Below are 26599 nucleotides of genomic sequence, written 5' to 3'. Positions count from 1 at the left end.
TATTGTCATACACAATTCTCGTAGTTTATATTCCAGAGATGGCACACTGGAGGAACGACAATAAACAAGCCAATCATTAAAAAGAATGTCAAGTGCTGACAAGTGCTGGGAAGACAAGAGAGTAACATGATGTGATAGGGGGTGGGTGGACCACTTTAGGCAAGCAGACAGAGGAAACCTCTAAGATTACTTTCCCTAAGCCTGAATACAGACATGACGTTTCATATTGACAAATTATCACGAGTCAAGAGATATTTCAGATGACTCTTGAGCTGAAATGGGTGCTGATGAGCTAGGATGGAGCTGGAATGAAAACTCAGGCTATGACTCTGGCTTGGAGGAGGGCACAATTTGCCTCTAAACTTCTGGCGTACCACCCAAGGAAGGAAACAATTACATGACAAATCTCTCCTCTTGGTCCTGATGAGGCACCATCCATAATGTTTTCCCCAGACTTCAATTAATACTGTAACTGGTTTCTCAGGAATAATTCTTACAATGTCCTTTAAAATATCCTTTTGAAAAGGTCTGATAAATTATTGAAGAGGTGAGTGATGCAAATAAGAAAACTGATCCCAATTCAGATACAAATTCTTGTAACTAACTTAAATCCAGACAGATTTAAGATGAAAAAAAAAAAAAATCTCTTAAATCTTAAGGATACACAGAGCTCCTTGACCCTGCGTGCAAATTGGAATCCACTGGGGAGATTTTTTTTTTTTTTTCATTACCCAGAATCCCAGTAGGTGAGGCCAGCACCCTATGGAGGAACAGAGGATAGTTCCCCATAAATAGTTTCTTCCCTCCCCCATAAAGAGTTTTTTCTGAGTTTCTGGCAGATAAAACTCCAAGTACTGAGTACAGATATTCTATGCTGTTGTTTAGATGTAGATTCAAATATGTCTATGTGGCTAAAAGAATATCTGAGGTAGAAACAGAAATTATATCCACTTCTAGAAATGAAGACATGTAACAAGTGCTAAACACGACATCGATTCACACCTGAATGAAGTTAGCAAGGGAGGAGACATGAGCAGAACCAAGAGTTTCTCAAAGAAATGTTAGGATGATTCCACCACAGAGATGAATGGGTAACTACATGTTAAATAAGTAGCATATATTACAGAAGGATTATTTTATTTGGATCTCTAACATTTTCTTTGAGAATTCTTCTCCTAATACTACTGCTTCCTGGTTGTATGACCTTGGACAGGTTAATTAGCTTCCTTAAGCCTCAGTAGCCTCATCTATAAAATGGATATAATATCTACCTCATAATGATAATACATGTAAATCACTCATCACAGTGCCTGGTACATGCTACATATTCAATAAATATTCATTCTTCTTTTTCATTTCTTTCCCTTAATATTTGCTTTCTAGGGCTTTTATTACCAAAATAAATGTGTATACTTATTGTTACATGAAAGCATGACTAGATGCTCACAGAAGCTACCATTTTGGTTATTAATGATTATGTATCGCTTTTCCCTGAAAGCTTTGATATTTGGAACTCTGGAGCTACTTGCTCTGTGAAGCTACAAAAGATATTCTGTATCTTTTCCTTTGGAGAAAGGTAAGGGTATCGATCCCTGTTTAGCATTTGTTTCTGTTTTATGAAACTTTGACCACAAAAGAATATACATAATTTTGGTACTGACTGTTGAATATTAAAATCTTCAAATTACACAGAAAGATTATAACAATAAGTGTACACATGCAATTCCAAACTAGAACATGACCCTTGAAGAGGTGTTTTTCATCTTTTAAATGTTAAATATCTTTATATAGTCCATTCTCATTCTCAAATTAGTAGAAATGATGCATTCCTACTGTTTCTGCAAGCTGCAAAAAACATAAGGTTCCAACGGGACCAAATGTAAGAAAGCTTTGATCTCACTGCCATTGAACGACATCTAAAGAAATGGTGGCCTCCTGCCATAAAGCCAGTTAAGCATAGTGGTTAAGCCCAGGCAGTGCAGTGGAGTTAAAGTACCTGGGTTTAATCCTTTCTCAGCTACCTACCGGCTTTGTGGTTTTACAGCTGATAAGTACTACCTGTCACGTGATTCTTGTGGGACTGCAATGAGTTAACGTGCACCAAGTACTAAGAAAACTGTTGGGTACATAAAAACTAACCACATAAGTTATTGTATTTAAGTATGTTAGTGTACATTATAACATATATGATAATACTACTATAAGCACTTCTCTCTTTTCCTGATTTGTTTCCTTCCTCCTTGTCACCACTCTCCTTACCATCCTTTCCTCTTCTGCTCACTCTCCTCCTTTTATTAACATCCTTTTTCCCTTTGGAGCTTATCCATGAAATATAATGATAAATGTGGCCTTATCTCAGCCCCACTGGAGCTACTGAGAGCTAGTGACCTTACAGACTACTGCTCTCAATGAACCATGACAAGAAAGCAGGCCTCCCTCCATGTATAGACTTAGAAAGGGCTTTATCACTAAAAATGACAGAATACTTCACATTCTTTGAAAGTTGAGAAAGCAAACAAAACTAAGAACGATTTTTACCAAGCCATAAGCTCTTAGAGTCATTCACAGTTTTTCAGGTATAAATGTAAAGAAGTGAAGAGAGGGGCGCCTGGATGTCTCCATCAGTTAAGCGTCCGACTTCAGCTCAAGTCATGATCTCACAGTTCGTGGGTTAGAGCCCCGCGTCTCGCTCTGTGCTGACAGCTCAGAGCCTGGAGCCTGCTTCAGATTCTGTGTCTCCCTCTCTCTGCCTCTCTCCCACTCGTACTCTGTCTCTCTCAAAAATAAGTAAAACGTTAAAAAAATAAAAAATAAAAAAAAAAGAAGTGATGAGAGATGGGTTCTTTTTGTATGCAGTGAGATCATTAGGCATAATTTCAAAGATGCCCCAAACATACATATACAAATTGGGATCTCACAGAGTAAAAACAAGACTTAAAGAAAACTCCCACAATTCTGAATACCATTTCTTTTAACAATTTAATTGTAAGGGAAGGATGTTGGTAGGAGAATTAAAAAAAAAAAAAATGTGGTAGGAAATGTCTCCTTCCTATTTATAGCAGAACAAACTTTTTACTGGTGGCAAAACTTTATCAATATTGAGCTACTTAGGTTTAACAAATGCCCATTAAGAAAAAAAAAAAAATGCTTGTGCTATCCTTGCAAAATACTCCCAAAGCTATAATTCCTAGGAGCCCTTTTTTTGCCAGAGAAGCAGTACCGCAATTTACCGTGAAGCTGACTCAGTGCTCCCAAGTGAAACAGCACAATTTTAACTACAGCTCATCCATGCTTAGGCACATGTATAAATATACTCATAAAAATGGAGCACACTAGAGGCACTTGGGTGGCTCAGTTGGTTGAGTGCCCGACTTCAGCTCAGGTCATGATCTCGCCGCCGCCGTTCCTGAGTTCAGGCCCCCCCACTGGGCTCTCTGCTGTCAGTGCAGAGACCACTTTGGATCCTCTGTCTCCCTCTCTCTCTGCGCCGCTTTCTCTCTCTCTCAAAAGTAAATAAGCCTTTTAAAAAAATGGGAGCACATGACTACTTACCATCTTGCTATACCATCTGGCATTACTGATTATCAAAAGTATGATAATTTACAGATCTGTGTTTTTGGTACCTGACTACTTGAGAAGCTACAACACTATCCAGGGAAAGAGACAGAGAAATGAGTAGCCCAACTATTCACTGAAAGCAAAGACTTATGATAAAAAGAAATTCTGCTATTTATAGAGAAATATCAATGGGTGAAAAATAAATAATTGAAAATATATGGGGTGAACACATGACAAAATAAACCACCAAATAACTTATCTTTGATGTTACAGTAAATCTGTCCTGCTTGGCTAGCCAAAAAAAAAAAAAAAAAGGAACCATTAAGGTGCTTTTTCTTTTTTTAAGAAATTTTTTTTAATGTTTTTTATTTATTTTTGAAGGAAAGAGAGAGACAGAGCATGGGCTGGGTAGGAGCAGAGAGAGAGGGAGACACAGAATTTGAAGCAGGCTCCAGGCTCTGAGCTGTCAGCACAGATCCGACATGGGGCTCGAACTCACGGACCGTGAGATCATGACCTGAGCCGAAATCGTACGCCTAACCGACTGAGCCACCCAGGTGCCCCTAAGGTGATTTTTCTTAAAAATAGCAATTAAATGATTATCAGTTATCAGTATCAAACCATCAATAAGGCTCAGGAGGCACTATCTTGCCCATATGGATGCCCAGTTAAAAAAGTTTTATCTATTTATCTGCAAACACCCAATTCCTTCAGCACAAATCACTTCAAGGCAGAAGAAAGAAAGACTGAATAATTTGAATATTCTAGTTCCCTGTGCTATTTTACAGGACTGAAATTATCTCAGACTAGGTATACTAGTCTTGAGGTACCTTGAGGTACCAAGGTATACAGACTTGAGGATACCAAGGTTACCCACAATCAAACATGGTTTCTTGGACTAACATTTCTAGAACCTGATGGCAAAATAACCTTTCATTATGGGTTGATCATCACACTTGGGATAAAAACAAAGTATGCATTCAAGTAACTAACTGGACAGGTAATAAAGAAATCTTTTACAACATGGACTCATCAACAGAATTATTATTTCACACCAATCATATTGCCAGTATTTCCCCAAAACTGAAATAAAAATTTCTTTTAAAAATATCAGTATTCTGTGGCACTTGGGTGGCTCAGTCAGTTAGGCATCTGACTTTGGCTCGGGTCATGATCTCACAGTTCATGAATTCAAGCCCCTTTGGGCTCTGTGCTGATAGTTCGGTACCTGGAGCCAGCTTCAGATTCTCTGACTCCCTCTCTCTCTGCCCCTCCCCTGCTCATGCTCTGTTCTCTTGTCTCTCGAAAAATAAATAAACATTAAAAAAGTAATAATTTGAGTATTCTTTTCCATTCAGTGGTTAAAAACTGAAACAAGGACACATTAAGAGTAAAATTAAGGTGTTTTATACCATCATAGTTCTTGTGAGCTTCCTGAAACATTAAGTGATACGTTACTGGTTTCCTTACTGTAGATCAATGACTTTATCTTACCAGGTGTGAAGTAATTCCTGAATTAGGTTAGATGACCTATAAGGTCTCCACCATCTCCAGGACTGTCAGATTCCACTTACTTATGTAAATTTTAGTAATGTGTAATTTACTTCTGGGAATGTGTTACATTCAGGTAATTAGGGCACCATTTTGCATTAAAGTGATGTCATAAAGTTTCTAAATAGTACTCAAGCAGCCTGAGGGAGTAAATGTTATTTAACAAAAACTCATATAATGCTTACAATATACCCAGCATTGCTCTAAATGCCTTATAAACTCATTTATATGGTATTTTCAGTTTACTAACTAAATTCTTAGGAAGCTAACGAGTATGTGAATTAGCATTTACCAATAAATTAAAGTGAACAACCACTTGAACTTACCCTGTGAAATTAAAATTATTCATTTCTAACAATTAGGACCATCCCACAGTATCATGAGTCTGGTCAGTAAACTCTCCTTACTAAAGTCCTTCAATTGCCTTTGGGACAAAGTCCAAACTGCTCCACAAATCATGAAGGTACTGCAGCATTTACTCTCTGCTTTCCTGTTTTGGCTCATCTGTCCCCTAAATCCTATTTGCACCTAACAAAAAAGTGTCCTAATTCCCAAATGTCCATGTACTTCTGCCCCTTTGGTTTGACATGCGCATCCCCTTCCTTTAATCTGGCCCATTTCAGCCTCAAAACACAGCTAAGACAGCACCTCCCCGTGAAAGCCCACCCTGCCTGCTCACCTGGGTTAAACACTGTCTTCACTGCCTCCAAAGCTTTCTGTGATCACCTCCAGAAACTCACACAGAAGGGCAGAGTATAACTGCTTACCCATTCATGCACGTTCCCACTTGTCTATAAATTCCTTAAAGGTTTGAAGTGTGTCTCTTACCTCTAAATCCCCAGAGCCTTGTACAAAAATTGGTACACAGTATGAGCTAAAGTAAATAAGTGCCTTTTAAATACACAAACCAACAAATGATTATATAAGCTTTGCAGGCTGATAGGAAGGCATCCCAATTTTATTTCTGAAGAAGAAAGGAAGTTACTAAAAAATATCTATGGGTAGCTAAGATGCCATAAATTTTATCTATTTAATTACCAAAGAAATAACAAGGGCCAAATATAATCAGCTTGAGTTTTTAGATCCAATGCCAGCTCTCAATGAATCTAAAAATGCAGGAACACTCCTGAGTTCCCTAACTGTAGGAAAATTTGGCATATGGCAACTAAGTCTTTACAACTGTAACTGCCAGATTCAGATCTAGCAGTCAGCGATTTCTAACTGTAGTTTAAGGAGCACGGTAAAATGCAACAGCCCCCCAGGTGATACAGACATCCAACCAGGTGTTCGGTATATAACTTACTACGTGCCAGGCACTGAGGTAACTACTTGTAATAATTACTTTGATGGTAAGACAGTAGACAGTATCTTCACTTCCAATCCTGACTTGAATAAACAATCTATTCATGCTGTTCAACCTAAATCATACCAGTTCATCCATACCTCACCAAAAGCCAGAGTCATTCTTCCTAACTGTGAGTTTTATTATTTTAAGAAGAAACTGCACAGGCCCAAGGTATCTTCTGCCCCAAGTGGAAAGGCCAATGAACCAAAAAACTGCCGAAGTGGTGCTCCATAAATAGGAGAAAAGAAGGAGGACTGGCCTGTTTTCCAAAAGTGGTGGTCTTTCACCAACATAGTGAAGGGCAGAGGGTACCTGAAGACATTACCAGCATATGGCAGAGATGTGGGAGTTTCCAATTCTAAAATTTTCTTTTTCTGTATTTCTACTTCTGTCTCCCTCCTCTCCGAGAAAGACTTTGTGATCTGTTTTAAAGCACTGGCTATATCAGCAAAAATTCAGGCTGAGAAACTACAGGATGAAAGACCCCCTGTCTTCAATGAATAAATCGTAAGGAAAAAATGAAGGAAACAGAAGGGGGTAAATTATGCATTAAAGAGACTCAAAAAAATAAACTAATTGCAGTCTATAGACATCATTTGGGTCCTGGATCAAACAAACAAACTTAAATGTATACATATTATATTTACATATATTTATCTAATATACTTAAATATATTTTACATATTTATAATATTTATGTATTAGGTATAATAACAGGGTTACATTCTTTCTTGAAAGAATCCTTTTAGAAGTACAGAGTGAATTTTTTATGAATGAAATGATCTGATCTGCCTCAAATACAAGAAGGGGAAGAAAACAGGTAGGAGACAGATGAAACAAGACTGGCTATGAGTTGCTAATTGTTGAAGCATTATGTATTTATTCTAATATTCATTCATTATAACATTCTATTTTGCATATGTATGTGAAATTTTTCCTAAGCAAAAGTTGTAAATGAGTGTGAGAATATTCCTCCACAGAAATAATTCTCATTTATTGAAAAATAAGAGTGTCCCCTGTTTCTTCAGTTTTACTATGAAAACAAGTCAAAATGAAAGAGAAGAGGTATTTATCAAACAATTCAAATAATGGAAATCTTCATTAAAGCTTGGCACACTGGACTTTCTACCACAGTGCTCAAACTTTAATGGATATTAGTGTAGCCCTTTAAATTAATTTCTTATATGAAAATTTCAACAGAGCTAAGCATTGGCATTTTTATGATTTATATGGCATTTTTCTGCTTCCACATATTTTACAGAAATAGATCAAATATTTTGACTATCACAGCTACAACATACATCTTGAAGTATTAATAAATGTATTTACACACGTGAAAATGTTCAGCTGCCTTTAGGTCAGCAAAATTTACAACATTTTCAACCACACGAACAAGCTCTACCTTAATATGTACTTACAGGTGAATAAACTGCTTGCCATACAAAATACAAAAATTGCTTAGAGAGCCCTGAAATAATTACTTAAATTAGCAAGTAAGTTCAAAATAATTTTCAGGCATTATCTGTGGGCATGTGATATTGATCTAAATATGGGTAAATGGAATAAACTTAGATTTTTTTTAACATAGTTTATAAATGCCCAAAAAACAAAAGGACTCAAATTACACCAAAGGACCATTGCCAGTGAAGAAATGGAGGAGGAGAGGCCTTTCCTGAAACGTGGAGGTGAATGGGTACATCTCTGGTGTCCATAAATCGAGTGAGCTGAGAACCCTGCAGGTTAGCTTATTTTTACAGTTTGAGTTTAGTTAGGGATGTCTAGGCTTGTCTTTCCATTTTTTCTACGGTACCAACCTTGGTTTAAATCACGTATAAAGTCTTTTTGAGGACTAAAACAACCACAACAATAATGATGATGCAAACCCTGCCCACACATTACATCCTTTCTTGCCTATGCATGTTTTTTTGCCTGCCGGAGGTGAGAGGGTCTCCGCCCCCCCGCTCAGGCTACCGCACTGCCGAAGACATCCCGCACAAACTCCTCTCTAGCAAAGCTCCGGCCTGTGGTGCTTTGAGGGGTTTGTCCCCCCTCCCTTCTTTTTCGCACTGGGAGCGCCATGCACGACTCGCACTAGGGCTGCGCTCCTTCCACCGAAGACACTGCATCTCCAGGGCGACGGAGAGCAAACGTGGGGTCAGGGTGGGCCAGGCCGCGCCCGGGCCCACCCCCTGGACCGCGCCTCTCACCTGCACGCCGCCGGGGTGGCCCCGCACCCGCGTGTCGAGCGCGTCGTGTCCAGTTTCGTCTTCACCGCCCGAGCGGTAGAGGAGCCGGAGTGGCACGATGCTCTGGCGCTCCAGGAAGCGGTTTTCGTTCCTCCTCTCCAGCTCCGTCAACGAGGCGTCTCCTCCAGGCAGGACGAGGGTAAGGAGGGAGCGGGGAGAAAAGGAGAAAATAATGACCCTGACCCACACGCGTGTCTCCTGCGGTCCGACGTCTTCTGTAGGAAAATCCCACCGCCCCCTCCCTCCAGGTCCCTCTATCTGGGAAGGACGCAGAGACACCAGCCGGAGAGCCTTGGACCAGCTCATCTGAGATCATCCAGGATCGGGGCCCAGAAGCACAGCACCCCTTTCCCATCCTCCGCATTCCGCTTCTTCAGAAGAGGAAAAACATGCATTTGACCGAAGGCTTCTAATGCATCTGCGCGCCCCCACACATGTATTTTTGCTTCACTTCTCACCACCCTTCTAAATAAAAAAATCTCCCCGCGCACTCGGGAAACGGGCATGCCCGTTTCCAGTGCGCTTGAGGGCTGCAAAGACTCCTGGAAAATGGTACGTCCCTAAGCCACACAGGGTGGCGAACTTACCTGCCCGACCGCAGCGCGCCGGGGGGCAGGTCCCCAGGGCGCAGAGCAGCAAGAAGGGCACGGACGCAGCCGCCGCCGCCTGCATGGTGCTGCCGTCAGCCCGCCTCGTTCGAGACGCTCAGCTAGCACCTCATGCCTCGGCAGCAGGGTCCGGCTCCCTCCGCCCGCGCCCCCCGGCTCTCCTCGGCCACCCCCTCCCAGCCCCGGACCGTGCTGCGGCGGCCGTGGCGCTGCAGCCTCCGCCGCGGCGCTGCCTCAGTGCTGCATTGTGCTCCGCGGGTGCTTCCGCTGGCGGGGGGAGCGAGCGAGTGCTGCATTGGGCGGTTGGCTGTAGCTAAGTGGATTCTAGCGCCTCCCACCTCATCCCATGGCAAAGGCTCTGGCGGGCGACGAGCGCTCGGCAGGGAGCGAGCGCCTGGTGCACTCGCCCCCCGCGCGCACGGGCAGGGGCGCGCGCAGGAGAGTCAGCTGGGAAATGTAGTTCTCCGCGTCCCGCTCCTCTCCACTGCGGTGCGGACGGTAGCGACTTTCGGGACCACGAGATCCTCCATAGCCGAAGACCGGAGGGAGGAAAAGGGCAGGAGAAAGAGAGGTCATCCCCGCAGGCCTCCTGGCACCGAAATATCCAACTATGCCGCTGGATACAGTATTCCTCCACTCCGTACATCCTCAATAATGTTTTTCAAAGAGTTACTGGTTACATTATTAACGGGGAATCACTCCCTCAAGAGAACATGCTAAGTTCATCATTCATCGAATACTGATTGAGGACCTACTGTATGGCCCGGTGGTTAAGAACGGGGATACAACCGTGAAAGACATGAGTGTAAGAGGCATGTGCTCTAAGATACAGTTGAGTAAATACTGTTTTTTTTTTTTTTTACAGGACGGTGTGAAAGTGCCCGACAGTGCTTAGAGGAGCATCGTTAACTCAGCCAGGGGAGTCAAGGGAGAACATCAAGAAGCTCTACTGGAAGGATGTCTTGAATATAGCCCAAGTCTCCAGGATATTTTGTTCTTTCTCTGATCTCTGCCTGTCTCAAACCTGTTTGTGAAAACCAGACTTGGGGAACTCTACTTTTCTCAGGCTGCTTATTCCATTTTTCTCTAATTCCAAATGTTAGAAACTCTTTTGAGGATAAGACAGTAAGTAATACAATACATACAATTCAGTAATTAGTTATCACCGTAATTAACACTTGTGTAGTATGATACAGTTTTTCTGGGGTCACATATAATGTCGTTTGATCTTCGGGTCAGCAATTTAATAAGTGTTATTATTCCCATTTCAGAGAGGAGGAAATTAAGGCTTAGAGCTGCACCTTCTAAATACTGCAACCACTAGCTACATGTAACTATTTAAATTTAAATTAATTAAAAGTAAATAAAATTTAAAATTCTATTCCTCAGTCACACTAACCACATTTCTTGTGCTGCATTTGGCTAGCAGCTACAGTATTGTAGAGCAAGAATATGGGGTATTTCCATCATTGCAGACAGTTCTATTGGACCACAGTGGTTTGGGGAACTTAAATGATTTCCTAAGTTCCCGTGGCTTGTTATAGAGTAGACTGGATATCCTGCTTTCAAATCTGAGTCTATTTCCACATCTTCCTGGTCAAACCCGTGTTTTTGTCACCTCCATCCTGATTCTGGTCCTGTAAAACATGCACAAGAATCTTCCACGTGATGTTCTTTGAAGATGTTTTTCCTTCCCCCGTGGGCAAAAATTCTTTTTACCCTTGCCTTTTGTGACACGGTTCTAGGTTTCCTCATGATCATGATGATTTGAAAATACACTCCAGTATGTCAGTGTTCCAATTAAAGTGTGGTATTCAAAATTAAATACAACTTAGACATGGTTTTACAAGCAAACAGTAGAGAGGGACTCTTTTCTCCCTTGAGGGAACATTCTATCATCTCTAGGTAACCACATCTCACTGATCTTATTGTCATTTCAAAAAAAAAAAAATTCCCCAAATTTTCAAATAAATAAGACACTTAAGAATTTTATATATGACATGCAATTATAACCTGAATAAGATCTAAAAGATTTCAGTCGTACACTTTACACCTTGATGCAGGAGATTCCATAGTAGTTACAGTAAAAGAGAATTAAAACCTACAGGCCTGGAAAAGCCCAATATCTTCATCTTCTATATCATACATCTAAATTCTTAACCCAATTCTCTAAGTTGGAATAATTAATTTTACAGGTTTTGTAAATATTGTGCTATTCTAAGTATACTCCATATTTTTTTTTAATTTACACATCTCTTATTGTTATAAGCAATGCCTCCCTGTGCATGTCTTATAAGCATTTCTCTAAGACAGACACTGGATTTAGGACTTGCTTAGTCCAAAAGGTTTGCACATTTTTTTAAGGTAGTAGATACATGCCTTTATTTATTTTTTATTTTTTTAATGTTTATTTATTTTTGAGAGAGTGCAAGCTGGGGAGGGGCAAAGAGAGAGGGAGAGAGGATCCGAAGCAGGCTCTGCATTGACAGCAATGTGCCCAACGTGGGGCTTGAACTCACAAACCGCGAGATGATGACCTAAGCTGAAGTCAGACACTTAACTGACTGAGCCACCCAGGTGTATCTAGAGACATGCCTTTAAACCATTTCATCTTCTTGGCACAGAATGGACATCCTGAGAGGCGAGGTAAGCGAGAAGATACCTGCTCTAAACTACACAGTTTCTCCAAGGTGTGTGTTGTTCTGGGGAGGGCCAGGAGTAAGCTTATCCCAGTGTCATTTCAAAACAAAACATCCCATCCTCTAGAGACAGAATATTCTTTGAATCTCTTTGAAGTAATGCTTCTGACTGCATCTTGCCTATTTTGTATATATTTATATTTGATATATAGGTTTTTGGTGAATTTTTTATTTGGTTTCCATCATCTGGTTAATTAACACATTCATCACCTCAAATACATGGTGGGGATGGGGAGTGGGAACATTTAAGTTCTATTCTCAACAAATTTCAGTCATATAACACAATGTTATCAACTATAGTCACCAAGTTTTATGTTACACTCTCAGGTATTATTCAACTTATAATTAAAAATCTGTACCCTTTTACCAACCACTCGCTATTATCCCCACCTCCCAGACCTGACAACCAATTTTCTACTCTCTATTCTAACAAGTTTGACTTTTTTTTTTAGATGCCACGTATAAGTGATATCATGCAGTATTTGTGTTTGGGGGGCTTATTTCACTTAGCGAAATGCCCTTAAGTTCCATCAATGTTGTTGCAAATGGCAGGATTTCCTTCTTTCTTATGCCTGAATAATATTCTGTGGCATACATACACCACATCTTCTTTATCCATTCAACTGATTTGTATGAGTTAGTTATATATTTTGGATATTAACCCCTTATCAGAAGTATGCTTTACAAATATTTCCTCCCATTCAGTAGGTTGTCTTTTCATTTTGTTGATGGTTTCCTTTACTGTGCAGAAGCTTTTTAGTTTGACATAGCCTCAGTTGTTTTTTTTTTTTTTACTTTTGTTGCCTTTGTTTTTGGTATTAAGTCAAAAAAGTCATTGCCAAGACTAATGCCAAGTTGATGTTGAGAGTGGTGGAGTTGGTTAATAGAACATGGTTCCTTTAGAAGCAAAACAATGGAGAGTAACAAGATAATTTCTCAATATGTACCTTTAAAATAAATCAGCCTCAGGAGGCTGAGAGAAGTTGCTGCAATCAAGAATCATGATCTGTTTCCAGACTTAAGTCAGTTTTCAACCAAGAAACCACTGAAGAAAAAGTCATATCCTCAGAAGAAGGACCCGGCATCACATGGTAAGTACACATGGTAACTATTCCCTCAGCTCTTCCCCAAAGGGACTTACCTCCATTTACCTGGGTAACTGTACTGGGGAAAGGGGGAAGAATACCCAAATAATTGTTGGATGCAGAGTCTCAACTGGCAGTGATACCTGGGACCAAAGTACCTATTAAATTGGGTGCATGGGAGCCAGCTAATAAATGAAGTCCTCACCAAGCTTTGGCTCATAGTGGGTCAACAGTGTCATTTGCTTAGCCTCTTAATGTTTTATTAGAAAAGAAATACTTGGGGGAACCTGGGTGGCTCAGTCAGTTGAGCATCCGACTTTGGCTCAGGTCATGATCTCACAGTTCATGCGTTTAAGCCCCACATGGGGCTTACTGCTGTCAGCCTGTCAGCACAGAGCCCACTTCGGATCCTCTGTCCCCGTCTCTCTGCCCCTCCCCTGCTTGTGTTCTCTTAAAAATAAATAAACATTTAAAAAAAGAAAGTAAAGAAATACTTAGTACTTCAGTAAATCCCCCACATTGTATCTCCGGCCTCCAGGGTAAGAATTATTATAGTGGACAAGACCAAAAAAAAAAAAGAAAGAAAAGAAGAAAGAAAAAAAAAAAAAAAAAGACCAAGTTAGAATCTGTGAAACTGCCTCTATCTCTCAGCCAAATAATAAATCAAAAACAATATCTCATGGGGCACCTGGGTGACTCAGTCGGTTAAATGTCAACTATTGATTTCAGCCCAGGTCATGATCTCACTGGTTCCTGAGTTCAAGCCCCACATCAGGCTCTGCATTGACAGTATGGATCCAGCTTGGGATTCTCGGTCCCCCTCTCTCACTGCCCCACCCCTGCTTGTGCTCAATCTCTCTCAAAAATAAATAAATAAACCTTAAAAATATCTTTTTTCCTTAATTTTTTAAAATGTTTATTCATTTATTTTGAGAGAGAGAAAAAGAGTGTGAGCAGGGGAGGGGCAGAGAGAGGGGAAGAGAGAGAAGCCCAAGCAGGCTCTGTGCTGTTAGAGCAGAGCCTGATGCAGGGCTCAAACTCACGAACCATGAGATCATGACCTGAACTGAAACCAAGAGTCAGACGCTTAACCGACTGAGCCACCCAGGCACCCCTAAAGAAATATACCTTAATATGGGGCAATGGTGATGGTGGTGATGGAGGAAATTAATGCACCATCTAAAGATGGTGGATTCCCATCCTTTTCATGTGGTTTATGAAGAATAACAGTAGACTACCACAAACTGCACTAAGTAGTAGCCTCAACTGCAGATGTAGTGCCAGATGTAATATCCTCTTCATTGGAAGTGAACATAGCCTCAGATAGGTGATATGCAGCCATTGTTTGGGTGGATGCATATTTTTCCATCCCGGCCAGAAAAAAAGGATCAGGAACACATTGCATTAATAAGGAAAACATTACAGTATACATTTTTAATTTTTTTAATAGAATTTATTGTCAAGTTAGCTAACATACAGTGTATATACAATGTGCTCTTGGATTCAGGAGTAGATTCCCATGATTCATCACTTACATACAACACCTAGTGCTCACCCAACAAGTGCCCTTCTCAATGCGCATCACTCATTTTCCCCTCTTCCCTGTCCCGCATCAACCCTCAATTTGTTCTCTGCATTTAAGAGTCTCTTATGGTTTGCCTCCCTCTCTGAAACTATTTTTCCCCTTTCCATTCCTCCATGGTCTTCTCAAATTCCACATATGAGTGAAAACATATGATATCTGTCTTTCTCTGACTGACTTATTTCACTTAGCATAATTACCCTCCAGTTCCATTCACATTGTTGCAAATGCAAGATTTCATTCATTCTCATTTCCAAGTAGTACTCCACTGTATATATAAACCACATCTTCTTTATCCATTCATCAGTTGATGGACATTTGGGCTCTTTCCATAATTTGGCTGTTGTTGAAAGTGATACTATAAACATTGGGGTACATGTGCCTCTATGAACCTGCACTCTTGTATCCTTTGGGTAAATTCCTAGTAGTGCTATTGCTGGGTCATAGGGTGATTCTATTCTTAATTTTTTGAGGAAACTCCACACTGTTTTCCAGAGTGGCTATACCAGTTTGCATTCCCATCAACAGTGCAAAAGGGTTCCTGTCTCTCCACATCCTTGCCAACATCTGTTGTTTACTGAGTTGTTAATTTTAGCCATTCTAACCAGTGTGAAATGGTATCTTAGTGTGGTTTTTATTGATATTTCCCTGATGATGAGTGATATTAAGCATCTTTTCATGTGCCTGTTGGCCATCTGGATGTCTTCTCTGGAAAAGTGTCTATTCATGTCTTCTGCCCATTTCTTCACTGGGATTTTATTTTATTTTATTTTATTTTATTTTATTATTTTATTTTTTTCTGGTATTGAGTTTGGTAAGTTCTTTATAGATTTTGGATACTAACTAACCCATTATCCGGTATGTAATTTGAAAATATCTTCTCCCATTCTGTGGGTTGCCTTTTAGTTTTGTTGATTGTTTCCTTTGCAGTGCAGAAGCTTTTTTTTTTTTAATTTTTTTTACGTTTTATTTATTTTTGAGACAGAGAGAGACAGAGCATGAATGGGGGAGGGGCAGAGAGAGAGTGAGACACAGAATCGGAAGCAGGCTCCAGGCTCTGAGCCATCAGCCCAGAGCCCGACGCGGGGCTCAAACTCATGGACCGCGAGATCGTGACCTGAGCTGAAGTCGGCCGCTTAACCGACTGAGCCACCCAGGCGCCCCTGCAGTGCAGAAGCTTTTTATCTTGATGAGGTCCCAATAGTTCATTTTCATTTTATTTCCCTTGCCTTCGGAGACATGTCTAGTAAGAAGTTGCTGCAGCTGGGGTCAAAGAGGTTTTTGCCTATTTTCTCCTCTTGGGTTTTGATGGTTTCTTGTCTCACATTTAGATCTTTCATCCATTTTGAGTTTATTTTTGTGCATGGTGTAAGAAAGTGGTCCAGTTTCATTCTTCTGCATGTTGCTGTCTAGTTCTCCCAGAACAATTTGCTAAAGAGACTGTCTTTTTTCCAATGGGTACTCTTTCCTGCTTTGTCAAACATTAATTGGCCATACGTTTGTCTGTCCAATTCGTGGTTCTCTATTCTATTCCATTGGTCTATGTGTCTGTTTTTGTGCCAATACCATACTGTCTTGATGATTACAGCTTTGTAGTACAGGCTAAAGTCCAGGATTGTGATGCCTCCCACTTTGGTTTTCTTTTTCAACATTCCTTTGGCTATTCTGGATCTTTTGTGGTTCCATACAAATTTGAGAATTGTTTGTTCTAGCTCTGAGAAGAATGCCTGTACAATTTTGATTGGGATTGCACTGAATATGTAGATTGCTTTGGGTAGTATTGACATTTTAACAATATTCGTTATTCCAACCCATGAGCATGGAATGTTTTTCCATTTCTTTGTGTCTTCTTCAACTTCCTTCATAAGCTTTCTATAGTTTTCAGCATACAGATCTTTTGCATCTTTGGTTAGGTTTATTCCTAGGTACTTTATGGTTCTTGGTGCAATTGTAAGTGGGATCGATTCCTTGATCTCTCTGTTGCTTCATCATTGGTGTATAGAAATGCAACCGATTTCTGTGTATTGATTTTGTATACTGCAATTTTGCTGAATTCATTTATCAGTTCTAGCAGCTTTTTGGTGGAGTCTTTCAGGTTTCCCATGTAGAATATCATGTCATCTGTGAAAAGTGAAAGTTTGACTTCTTCTTTGCCAATTTGGATGACTTTTATTTCATTTTGTTGTCTGCTGATGCTAGGACTTCCAACACTATGTTAAACAACAGTGGTGAGAGTGGACATCCCTGTTGTGTTCCTGATCTCAGGGGGAAAGCTCTCAGTTTTTCCCAGTTGAGGATGATATCAGCTGTTGGCTTTTCATATATGGCTTTTATGATATTAAGTTCTGTTCCTTCTATCCCGAGTTTCTTGAGGGTTTTTATTAAGAAAGGATGCTGAATTTTGTCAGATGCTTTTTCTGCCTCTATTGACAGGATCATATGGTTCTTATCCTTTCTTCTATTAATGTGATATATCACATTGATTGAATTGCAAATATTGAACCAGCTTGCAGCCAAGGAATGAATCCCACTTGATCATGGTAAATAATTATTTTAATATACTACTGAATTCGATTTGCTAGTATCTTTTTGAGAATTTTTGCATCCATGTTCATTGGGAATATTGGCCTGTAATTCTCCTTTTTAGTGGGGTCTCTGTCTGGTTTGGGAATCAATGTAATCCTGGCTTCATAGAATGAGTCTGGAAGATTTCTATGAAGTCTGTTTCTATTTGTTGGGACAGCTTGAGAAGGATAGGTGTTAACTCTGCTTTAAATGTCTGGTAGAATTCCCCTGGGAAGCCATCTGGCCCAGGATTCTTATTTGTTTGAAGATTTTTGATAACTGGTTCAATTTCTTCATTGGTTATGGATCTGTTCAAATTTTCTATTTCTTCCCTTTTGAGTTTTGGTAGTGTGTGGGTGTCTAGGAATTTGTCCATTTCTTCCAGGTTGTCCAGTTTGTTGGCATATAATTTTTCATAGTATTCCCTGATAATTGCTTGTATTTGTGAGGGTTGGTTGTAATAAATCCATTTTCATTTGTGATTTTATCTCTTTGGGCTCTCTCTCTCTTTTCTTTTCAAGAAGTCTGGCTAGAGGTCTGTCAATTTTGTTTATGCTTTCAAAACAAAACAGCTCTAGATTCATTGATCTGTTTTACCTTTTTTTTTGATTCTATATTGCTTATTTCTGCTCTAATCTTTATTATTTCTCTTTTCCTGCTGGTCTTGGTGTTTCTTTGTTGTTCTGCTTATAGTTCCTTTAGGTGTGCAGTTAAGTTTTATATTGGGGATTTTTTGTTGAGATAGGCCTGGATTGCAATGTATTTTCCTCTTAGGACTGCCTTTGCTGCATCCCAAATGGGCTAGACTGTCATGTTTTCATTTTCATTTGCTTCCATATATTTTTTAATTTCTTCTTTAATAGCCTGGTTGACCCATGCAGTCGTTAGTAGGATGTTCTTTAACCTCCATGCATTTATAGGCTTTCTAAATTTTTCCTTGTGTTTGATTTCAAGTTTCGCAGTGTTGCGATCTAAAAATATGCATGGTATGATCTTAATTCTTTTTTATATTTATTGAGGGCTGTTTTGTGACCCAGTATGTGATCTATCTTGGAGAATGTTCCATGTGCACTCGAGAAGAATGTGTGTTCTGCTGCTTTTGGATGAAAAGTTCTGAATATATCTGTCAAGTCCATCTGGTCCAGTGTATCGTTCAAGGCCATTGTTTCTTTATTGATTTTCTGCCTAGATGATCTGTCCATTGTTGGAGTGGAGTATTAAAGTCCCCTGCAATTACCATATTTTATCAATAAGATTGCTTATGTTTGTGATTAATTGATTTAAGTATTTGGGTGTTTTCAAGTTGAGGACATAAACATTTACAATTGTTAGTTCTTCTTGATTGATAGACCCCATAATTATGATATAATGCCCTTCTTCATCTCTTATTATAACCTTTAGTTTAAAATCTAGTTTGTCTGATTTAAGTATGGCTACTCCAGCTTTCTTTTGACTTCCAGTAGCATGATATATGGTTCTGCATCCCTTCACTTTCAATCTGCAGGTGTCCTCAAGTCTAAAATGAGTCTCTTGTAGACAGCATATAGATGGATCTTGTTTTTTTGTTTGTTTGTTTTTGTTTTTTAATCCATTCCAATGCACTATGTTTTTTTTTTTATTTTTATTTTTTTAAATTTTTTTTTCAACGTTTTTTATTTATTTTTGGGACAGAGAGAGGCAGAGCATGAACGGGGGAGGGGCAGAGAGAGAGGGAGACACAGAATCGGAAACAGGCTCCAGGCTCCGAGCCATCAGCCCAGAGCCCGACGCGGGGCTCGAACTCACGGACCGCGAGATCGTGACCTGGCTGAAGTCGGACGCTCAACCGACTGCGCCACCCAGGCGCCCCATGCACTATGTTTTTTTGATTGGGGCATTTAGTCTATTTACATTCAGAGTTATTATTGAAAGATATGGATTTAATGTCATTGTGTTATCTGCAGGTTTCATGCTTGTGGTGATGTCTCTGGTCCTTTGTAGTCTTTGCAGCATTCCACTCACAGAGTCGCCTTAGGATCTCTTGTAGGGCTGGTTTAGTCGTCACAAACTCCTTCAGGTTTTGTTTGCCTGGTAAAACCTTCATCTCTCCTTCTATTCTGAATGACAGCCTTGCTGGATATTGGCTGTTTATTTTTCCTATTCCACACATTAAATATTTCCTGCCACTCCCTTCTGGCCTGCCAAATTTCAGGGGACAGGTGTGCTACTGTCCTTATGTGTCTACCCTTGTAGGTTGAGGCCCGTTTGTCCCTGGGTGCTTTCAGAATTCTCTCTTTATCATTGTATTTTGCCAGTTTCACTATGATATGCCATGGAGAAGACTTATTCTTGTTGGATCTGTAGGGAGTTCTCTGTGCCTCCTGGATTTGGATGCCTACTTCCTTCCCCAGATTAGGGAATTTCTCAGCTATAATTTGTTCAAGTAAACCTTCTGCCCCTTTATCTCTCTCTTTTCTTCTGGAACTCCTCTATGATACGGATATTATTACGTTTCAATGAATCACTTAGCTCTCTAATTCTCCCCTCATGGTCTAATATTTTATCTTTTGGTTTCAATATTTTCCTTAATTTTATCTTCTATTTCACTTATTCTCCCCTCTACTTCTTCCATCCTTGCTGTCACTGCATCTAGTTTATTTTGCACCTCATTTACAACATTTCTTAATTTGTCGTGAACTATTTCTTCATTCCTTGATCTCTGCAGCAATAGTTCTCTGCTGTCTTCTATGCTTTTTTCAAGCCCAGCTACTAATCTTAGGACTTTTATTCTAAATTTCTGATCAGATATATTATTTATATCTGTTCTGAGCAATTCTCTCACATTTCTCCAGCATTCTGGAGCATTTCTTCAGAAATTCAGAAATTCTCCAGCATTTCTTACTGGAACTTCTTTTCAGGATAATTCTTCCATTTTGTCAGTTTGGCTAGCTTTCTGTCCTTTATGTGTTTTAATAGCTTGTTAGGTGTCCTGAACCTGTGAGCACTACTATATTAAAAAGAGGTCATACACTGTCCAGGACCTGGCCCTTCAGGAGGTGTTTTTGGAGTGTGTTGCATGCTGTTGTTGTGACTCTGGTTGCTTTATCTCCCTACTTGTAGTGGTGGTTTGGACCTTCCACCAGGTGTGCTTTGATTTGTTCGTTGAAGTAACCCTGTCCTACAGGATGGTTTGGATCAGACACTTCCTACATTTATAGTGTTAACTCAGGGCTATTTAAACTTGTCCTTTGTCATAATTTAGAGGATGCCACTAAGAACATCACATTAATCCATTGTATTGATATTATATTTTTCAGACCATATGAATAATAAGTTACTAACACATTGGAAACTTGGGTGAGGCATGTCTTCCAGGGGATGAGAGATGTATCCTAAGAAAGTTCAGGGGACTGTCACATCAATAACATTTTTTAGAATTCCAGTGGTCAGGGGCATGCCAGGACATCCCATCCAAAGCAAAGGACAAGTTATTGCATCCTGAACTTCCTAAACATGAAGGAAACAAAATGTTTGCTAAGCCTCTTTAGATTCTGGAGGCAGAATGTTCCAAATGGGAGTACTGCTTCCATCCAAGGGCATGAAAGGCTGCCAACTGTGAGCAGAAAATAGCTCTGCAGTCATATAACCAGGCAGGTTCAAAGGTTTGAGAGGTATCATTGGTAGAAAAACGAGTTTATGTAAAGCCCCAATAGGGAGATGACAACTTTCCCTAGGAGGCTTAGAGTAAGGCTATGCCATCTTTAGTGAATAATTATGTATTTTTGGAAAAATGAGAAGTTTGTTCTATGAGATGATGACATGAGATGAAGTACCTGTCTGTGGGGCAAAAACCATCATGTGGTCACAACTGCCAATCATGAGCTGAGGTTCTGTCAGAACTATCAAGTCATAAAATTGGGCAGATGTACCAATAATCCATTGTAAAATGGATAATTGGTACATCCAGGATTGAGCTAGATCAAGACCAGAGAGCTCAAGGAATGAACAGGCAGCTGAGATCCCCATGTCATACATTTCTATTGCATCAGTACCTCTCCCTCAGGTCATACCTACAGGTGTATGGGCCATCCCTTTGGACCAGATGAAACATGAGGAAAACCCAAACTTGGTTCATGGATTAGTTGCTTCTGTGGGTGGAAGTTTAGAATAGATGGTAGTTGCCGTACATCTCCACTCAGTGGTGACATTGAAAGCCAGTCACAAGAGAAAATCTTCCTGATGGGCAGAGCTTCAAGTGGTATACCTGGTCATCCCCTTTGTAGGGAAAGAGAACTGGCCTCAGTTTAAAATATATATGGACTGCTGAGCAGTGAGAAATGACATATGGCTGTAAAGGGACTTGGGGAAAAAAAAGATCTGAAGAAAGAGTACAAGGGGTATAGGCACATGGCACATGGAGGTGGGCACAAAGTGTGAGCATCTTCATTACTGTATGTTAATGCCACCCCAATGCTGGCACAATGGATACATGAGCAAAAGGATTATGGTGGCAGGAAAAAAGTCACATATAGATTTGACAGCATGGGTTTCTATTCACTGAAGCTGACCTCGTGTTTCTGCCATTGCCAAGAGGTCAACCTGCCAGGAACAGACACCAACATTAACATGGCACAATCCCTCAAGATCAGACCCCTGATGGCAAGTTGATCACATCAGGTACAGTAACAGAATTAAAGAATTGTGACATTCTTTAATAGATGTGGCTGTCTTAATCTGGTTCTTACTATTTAAGTCTTATTTTTTTGGTCACACAGTTTTCCCAGTGTTCAAAATTGGAGTATTTTTCTTGTTTGTGTAATACACTTTGTGTCAAGATTCTTTATGCATTTTTAATTGCCCACTGCTCTTCCCAGGCTTTTCCCTTTTTTTGCATGATATTGTAAGGAGGCTACTTCCCTCTAATATTGCCTACAATATTAATGCTAATTAATGGCCTTTATCAGTAAGGGTATGGTTCTAATTTTTGACATTACTTGTGCAAAATCACTAGTCCATATAGTCATGTAGGTGGGCATAATGTGGCTTCTTTATGCAAAGGTTGGAACCTGTGGAAACATGGATGCTATACTACTTGTGTAACAGCATTAAACATTCCTTGTAACTAACACAGCTAGAAGACTAATGTCCTTTCATTTGATCTAGTTGCCTTTGTACTTTACCATTCCTTCTCAGTCCCTGACCTACTCTCCATTATGTTACAAATGATGAAATCACAGCGTATGGTTCATGCATTACATTACTGGTCACAGCACAGAGTTCAACACCACCAAGTCTATAGTGGCTGATATCTAAGGTAATTTGACTCCACTTAATCTTTTGAGTAACCTACTGTGTAACCAGCATTCTTTCAGACCTTTTAATTTGGGAATCCCATGATTTAAGATCCGACTAGCTCAGTGAAGGATTAGTTTACATTATGCTTGAAAAATCTTTCCATCTCCTTCGGGAGAGGATGGTCTTCCTCATATTTCACTCCACTAATGAAACATAGCATTGGAATGATTCTTAATTGAAAAGTGAAACAAAACTATTTGGGCTCACATTAACCAAACTATATTTATAGAAATTGATATTTAAATAGATATAACATTTATCATTTTAATATATTCTTTAGATAGAATAGTATTAACTACACATCCATCCTAGCACCAGTGTTTAAAAAAACCTTAATTTTTATCTGATAGCATAATAATCTCACATTTCCAGAGATAAGGATTCAAGTTCAATGGTTTTATGTTTAAGTTTTATACATAAAATCTTGTTTCCTTTAAAAGTAGGTAATTTTGTCTTGACATTCATCAAATTATTATCTACAAATTATTATAACATTAGAATTAATAACATCTATATATGGCTCCATTATTTTAATATACTAATCTATACATGCAAAGAAGTCACTGGCTTTAAAAACCATTTAAAAGATTCTACTGACATGTAAAATACACCTTTGCTAGAACTGCTTGTTACCTCAGAAAATTAAACATTCATTTTAAGTCACAAAATCACACTGTCTTTACTGCTGCTGTTTCTAGTTACTCCTAGAAAAAGAGCCACCAACTTTGAAAGCTGCACTGTTGCCCACAGCTAAAGCTAATTAGGGTGCCTTTTTTTCCCTTCACACCTTTCCACTTCAATGCTCTTGTTATCAAAGAATTAAATTTATCATGTACTTGCTGGGATTTATTTGTCTAGATGCTTTTGGCGGAGGCTGTCACTTTTTATCAAGCAAACCAAGTTTTCTATCTACCCTGCTGAGGATTTGAAGCTTCCTTCTTAAGATGCCTTGCTACATTAAAAATTAAGTGTCTTTTTGGGAACAAATCTGGGAACCAAACCATAGTTAAGTAAACACAACCGCAAAGGCACCTTGGCCAGGTGACCATGCCTTGGTTAAAGTTAAGAGAGAAAGTATTCATACTTCTACATGGCTGCTACCTCATACACACTACTTACTGCATACTGGAGGCTCAATTACTACCTGCCACCCTCCCCTTGGTTGGGCACCCATCTGCACTGCCCAGCTCACACAAATTCTACGTGGTGGTCCTGTTACCCACACACAGAATTTGAGCATTTCTTAAAACCTGACATACTCATTATGAAGATCTTGGAGGACAGTATCTTAAAGCCCAGTGTTCAAAATAATAGTTCAAAAATGGTGTCAAAATAAAGTTTAACACTTTTAACTACTGGAAGGGTTCAGTTCGAGTCTTTTACTCCTTATTAGATACAACTAAGGCAAACAGGGCCACTGCAAATTGAAGCGACTATCACTCTAAAGTCTAAGGATCATAAAGCAAGTTTAAATACCTTTTAATTATTTGGAAAATTAAGAGAAAAAAATACCTCCTACAAATAATTTCCCAAGTTTCATCTAGGTTTTTAGAAGGCTATCTATAAAATCTGACATAGATTTACATACACACACATGCATTTGTGACAGAAAATGCTATAGTAATTTACAGTGAAAACAAGGTTTGCATGAATGCACTGTAAAAGAGTATTTCAGTGATCCTACTTACTTAAGGTACCAGAAGGACCAAAAAGGTGATGAAAAGCTACTATTTCTCACTGACACTTTCCACACAGTCAAAACACACACATCAGAACATATAAACGAATACACTAGGAACCCTACAGGGTTTCAAATAATTAAGACTGGTAATCAAAGTTAATTTTTAATGACAATATATTCAAAAATATTCAATGGCACCAACTTTTATTGTGAAAATGTCATTAGCTGTAAATGCCTCTCCTGGAAGAACACACTCAAAGACAAACACCTCTACCATCTAAAGATTGAATGGTTGAAATTTTTCTTGTATTTGACTATTTTTTCCCCCTCAATTATTGAGTTGCTAAGTGCCCAAAGGCAATCTTCACAATGCTTCAATACTTTTATTTATAGTTCAACGCCATCCTCCCTCTTTCATTTCCTGATACCAAATTAGGGGATAATGAGTCATTTTGGAAGAAAATCTTTCTAAAGGTGAATAATCAACAATGGGAAATTTATTCCATATAGTAGTTTAGCTAAGTTTTTCCTTTATGGCTTCTATTTATCTCTTCAAATAACCTAACTCCTTGGTGCCAACACATGAGCAGGGTCCACGTAGGTCAGTATCAAGTAATAATGACTTCCAAAACCCAAACACAGAAATTAATACGGTTTTTCCCTTTTGTGTGAAAGTTAGGTTTTTAAAAGCAATATTCTCAGGTTATCATGGGAATCTTATTTTAATAGCCTTTGGAAAGAACTAGACTATCCAAATATATAATGCTAAATATTAATATACCCAAAATTTCACTTTAAGTTCAGTGACATAAAACATTATTCATAATTCTTAAAACATAGTGTGTAAAATAAGTCACAAGTTTATTCTACAATTTTCCTATAAAAGGTATCCAATTCTGTAGAAAAATGCAAACATCACCTTTATTGTTAATATTTACACTTAGTTCTGTAAACAAAGTTGGCAAAAAGAAAATAAACCAAGCATTCTCATACACATTATTAAAATTTTCAAGAATATGATCTTCATCACTTCTGAAAAGTATTTCAAGTCTAAAAGCCAGTAAATGTAGAAGTTGAAGGGGAAGAGAAAAACACTGACAACAAATTATTTGAATTTTCTTCTTCCCAAATATCTAAAACATCACATATACCACTGTTTTCAGTGTAGCTTGTGAAACCCAAAAATTCTGACTTCTCTTCACTAGTCTGAAACAAGTCTAGTAGAGATTGTACTGGTGAACTACAAATTCTGTTTCCTTCTTGTGTAATAAATTCAGTTCTTTTCTTATCTAATTCCACATTTGGTTCCAGATTTTCTTTTTTATTTCTTCCTAATAATATTTTCACTTTCCGATGGATCTTACCAGAAGGTAAACTATCCACATTGTTGAAGTTGCATTCACTGGGTTCCTCAGGGGGACTTTGGGATGGAGTCTTTGCTTGAACTGTTAGGTGCTCCTGTGAACTGTTTATTGCTAACAGACCAGAATCATGACCAACTATTGAATGAAGGTCCTTTTCCTTCACATTCTTTGCTGGAAAAAGCACAGTATCTGACTTTTGTTTTGGTTGAGATGCAGTATTATCCATACTGACGTTAGAAACTTGTACAGATGTCTGTAGCCTACATGGACAGCGATCTACACTTAGTTCTTCTAAGTCACTTTCATTTATCATTAATTTATGTTCAGAAATGTCAAGAATACATCCCTGTTTATTTTTACGTGGAGGTAGATGTGTAAAATTTTGTTTTAGGTCATTTTCAACTGGATTTAACTTGGAACATTTACTATTTGCTTTCTCATCGAGTCCTCTCAATTCACTTGAAGGGCAGGGGATGCATTCTGAAATAAACACAAACTTCCGTTCAGGTTCCTGGACTTCTTTATACAGGAAACGCTGCTCAACTACCTGTACATTATTTTCCTTGAAGTCTTTGTGAGAAGTATGTTGCAATTCTAGCTTTTCTTTTGGTTCAGACCTTTTCAAGACACTTGTAGTAATAGGAGAAAGGGATCCAATACTGTATTTTATTCTTTATAAAACAAAAAGAAAAAATTAAATTGCTATAAAAATTCCTTAAAGTCAAATTAGTATCTTTTAAAACTACTTATGTAGCTTATTTAACTTACACAATAATACAAAAATACTGAAATCTTAACACTTAGCCAAATTTACTTTAGATGTCTTTAAAGTAATAAAACTGATATAGCTGAAAACTCTAGTGTACCCCCTCTTCTCATCTATGTTCTTCCCCTTCTTCCCAGAGGGAACCAGTATCTTAAATGTGATGTTTACAACTACTTTAACCATATAATTCAAAGAAAGAGGACAGTAAAGAGATA

General features: G+C 39.0%; 2 protein-coding genes and 1 long non-coding RNA gene across 10 annotated transcripts in view; 1 reads left to right on the top strand and 2 right to left on the bottom strand.

Annotated features, from left to right (window-relative positions):
* The window catches only part of ADAM22 (ADAM metallopeptidase domain 22), a 233525-nt gene extending 224013 nt beyond the window's left edge, over window positions 1–9512 (bottom strand). For 4 of the 6 annotated variants that reach the window (XM_049641398.1, XM_049641400.1, XM_049641399.1 and 1 more), the window contains exons 1-2: window positions 9288–9512; window positions 8662–8822 (exon numbers count right to left, since the gene is read on the bottom strand). In XM_049641398.1, the coding sequence (XP_049497355.1) occupies window positions 8662–8822; window positions 9288–9372 (246 nt within the window). In that variant the 5' untranslated portion in view covers window positions 9373–9512. Of the gene's footprint in view, window positions 1–8652; window positions 8823–9287 lie in introns of all 6 variants that reach the window. The other 2 variants (XM_049641401.1, XM_049641402.1) reach the window with 1 other exon arrangement.
* A 229-nt stretch (window positions 9513–9741) lies between these two features.
* On the top strand, window positions 9742–10364 carry LOC125929878 (uncharacterized). 2 transcript variants are annotated; one of them, XR_007459987.1, is made up of 2 exons: window positions 9742–9879; window positions 10174–10364. It is a non-coding gene; the product is annotated as an uncharacterized LOC125929878 (long non-coding RNA). The 2 variants fall into 2 exon arrangements; XR_007459986.1 differs by having other exon boundaries at window positions 9742–9948.
* A 14792-nt stretch (window positions 10365–25156) lies between these two features.
* Window positions 25157–26599, bottom strand: part of DBF4 (DBF4 zinc finger) — a 30075-nt gene continuing 28632 nt past the window's right edge. For both annotated transcript variants that reach the window (XM_049641386.1, XM_049641387.1), the window contains exon 12: window positions 25157–26289. In XM_049641386.1, coding sequence (XP_049497343.1) covers window positions 25305–26289 — 985 coding nt within the window. In that variant the 3' untranslated portion in view covers window positions 25157–25304. The remainder of the gene's footprint in view (window positions 26290–26599) is intronic.

Source organism: Panthera uncia, chromosome A2 (genome assembly GCF_023721935.1).
Source record: "Panthera uncia isolate 11264 chromosome A2, Puncia_PCG_1.0, whole genome shotgun sequence".
Lineage (NCBI taxonomy): Eukaryota > Metazoa > Chordata > Mammalia > Carnivora > Felidae > Panthera > Panthera uncia.
The sequence above is the reverse complement of the archived record's forward strand: the minus strand, read 5'-3'. Positions and strand labels throughout refer to the sequence as shown.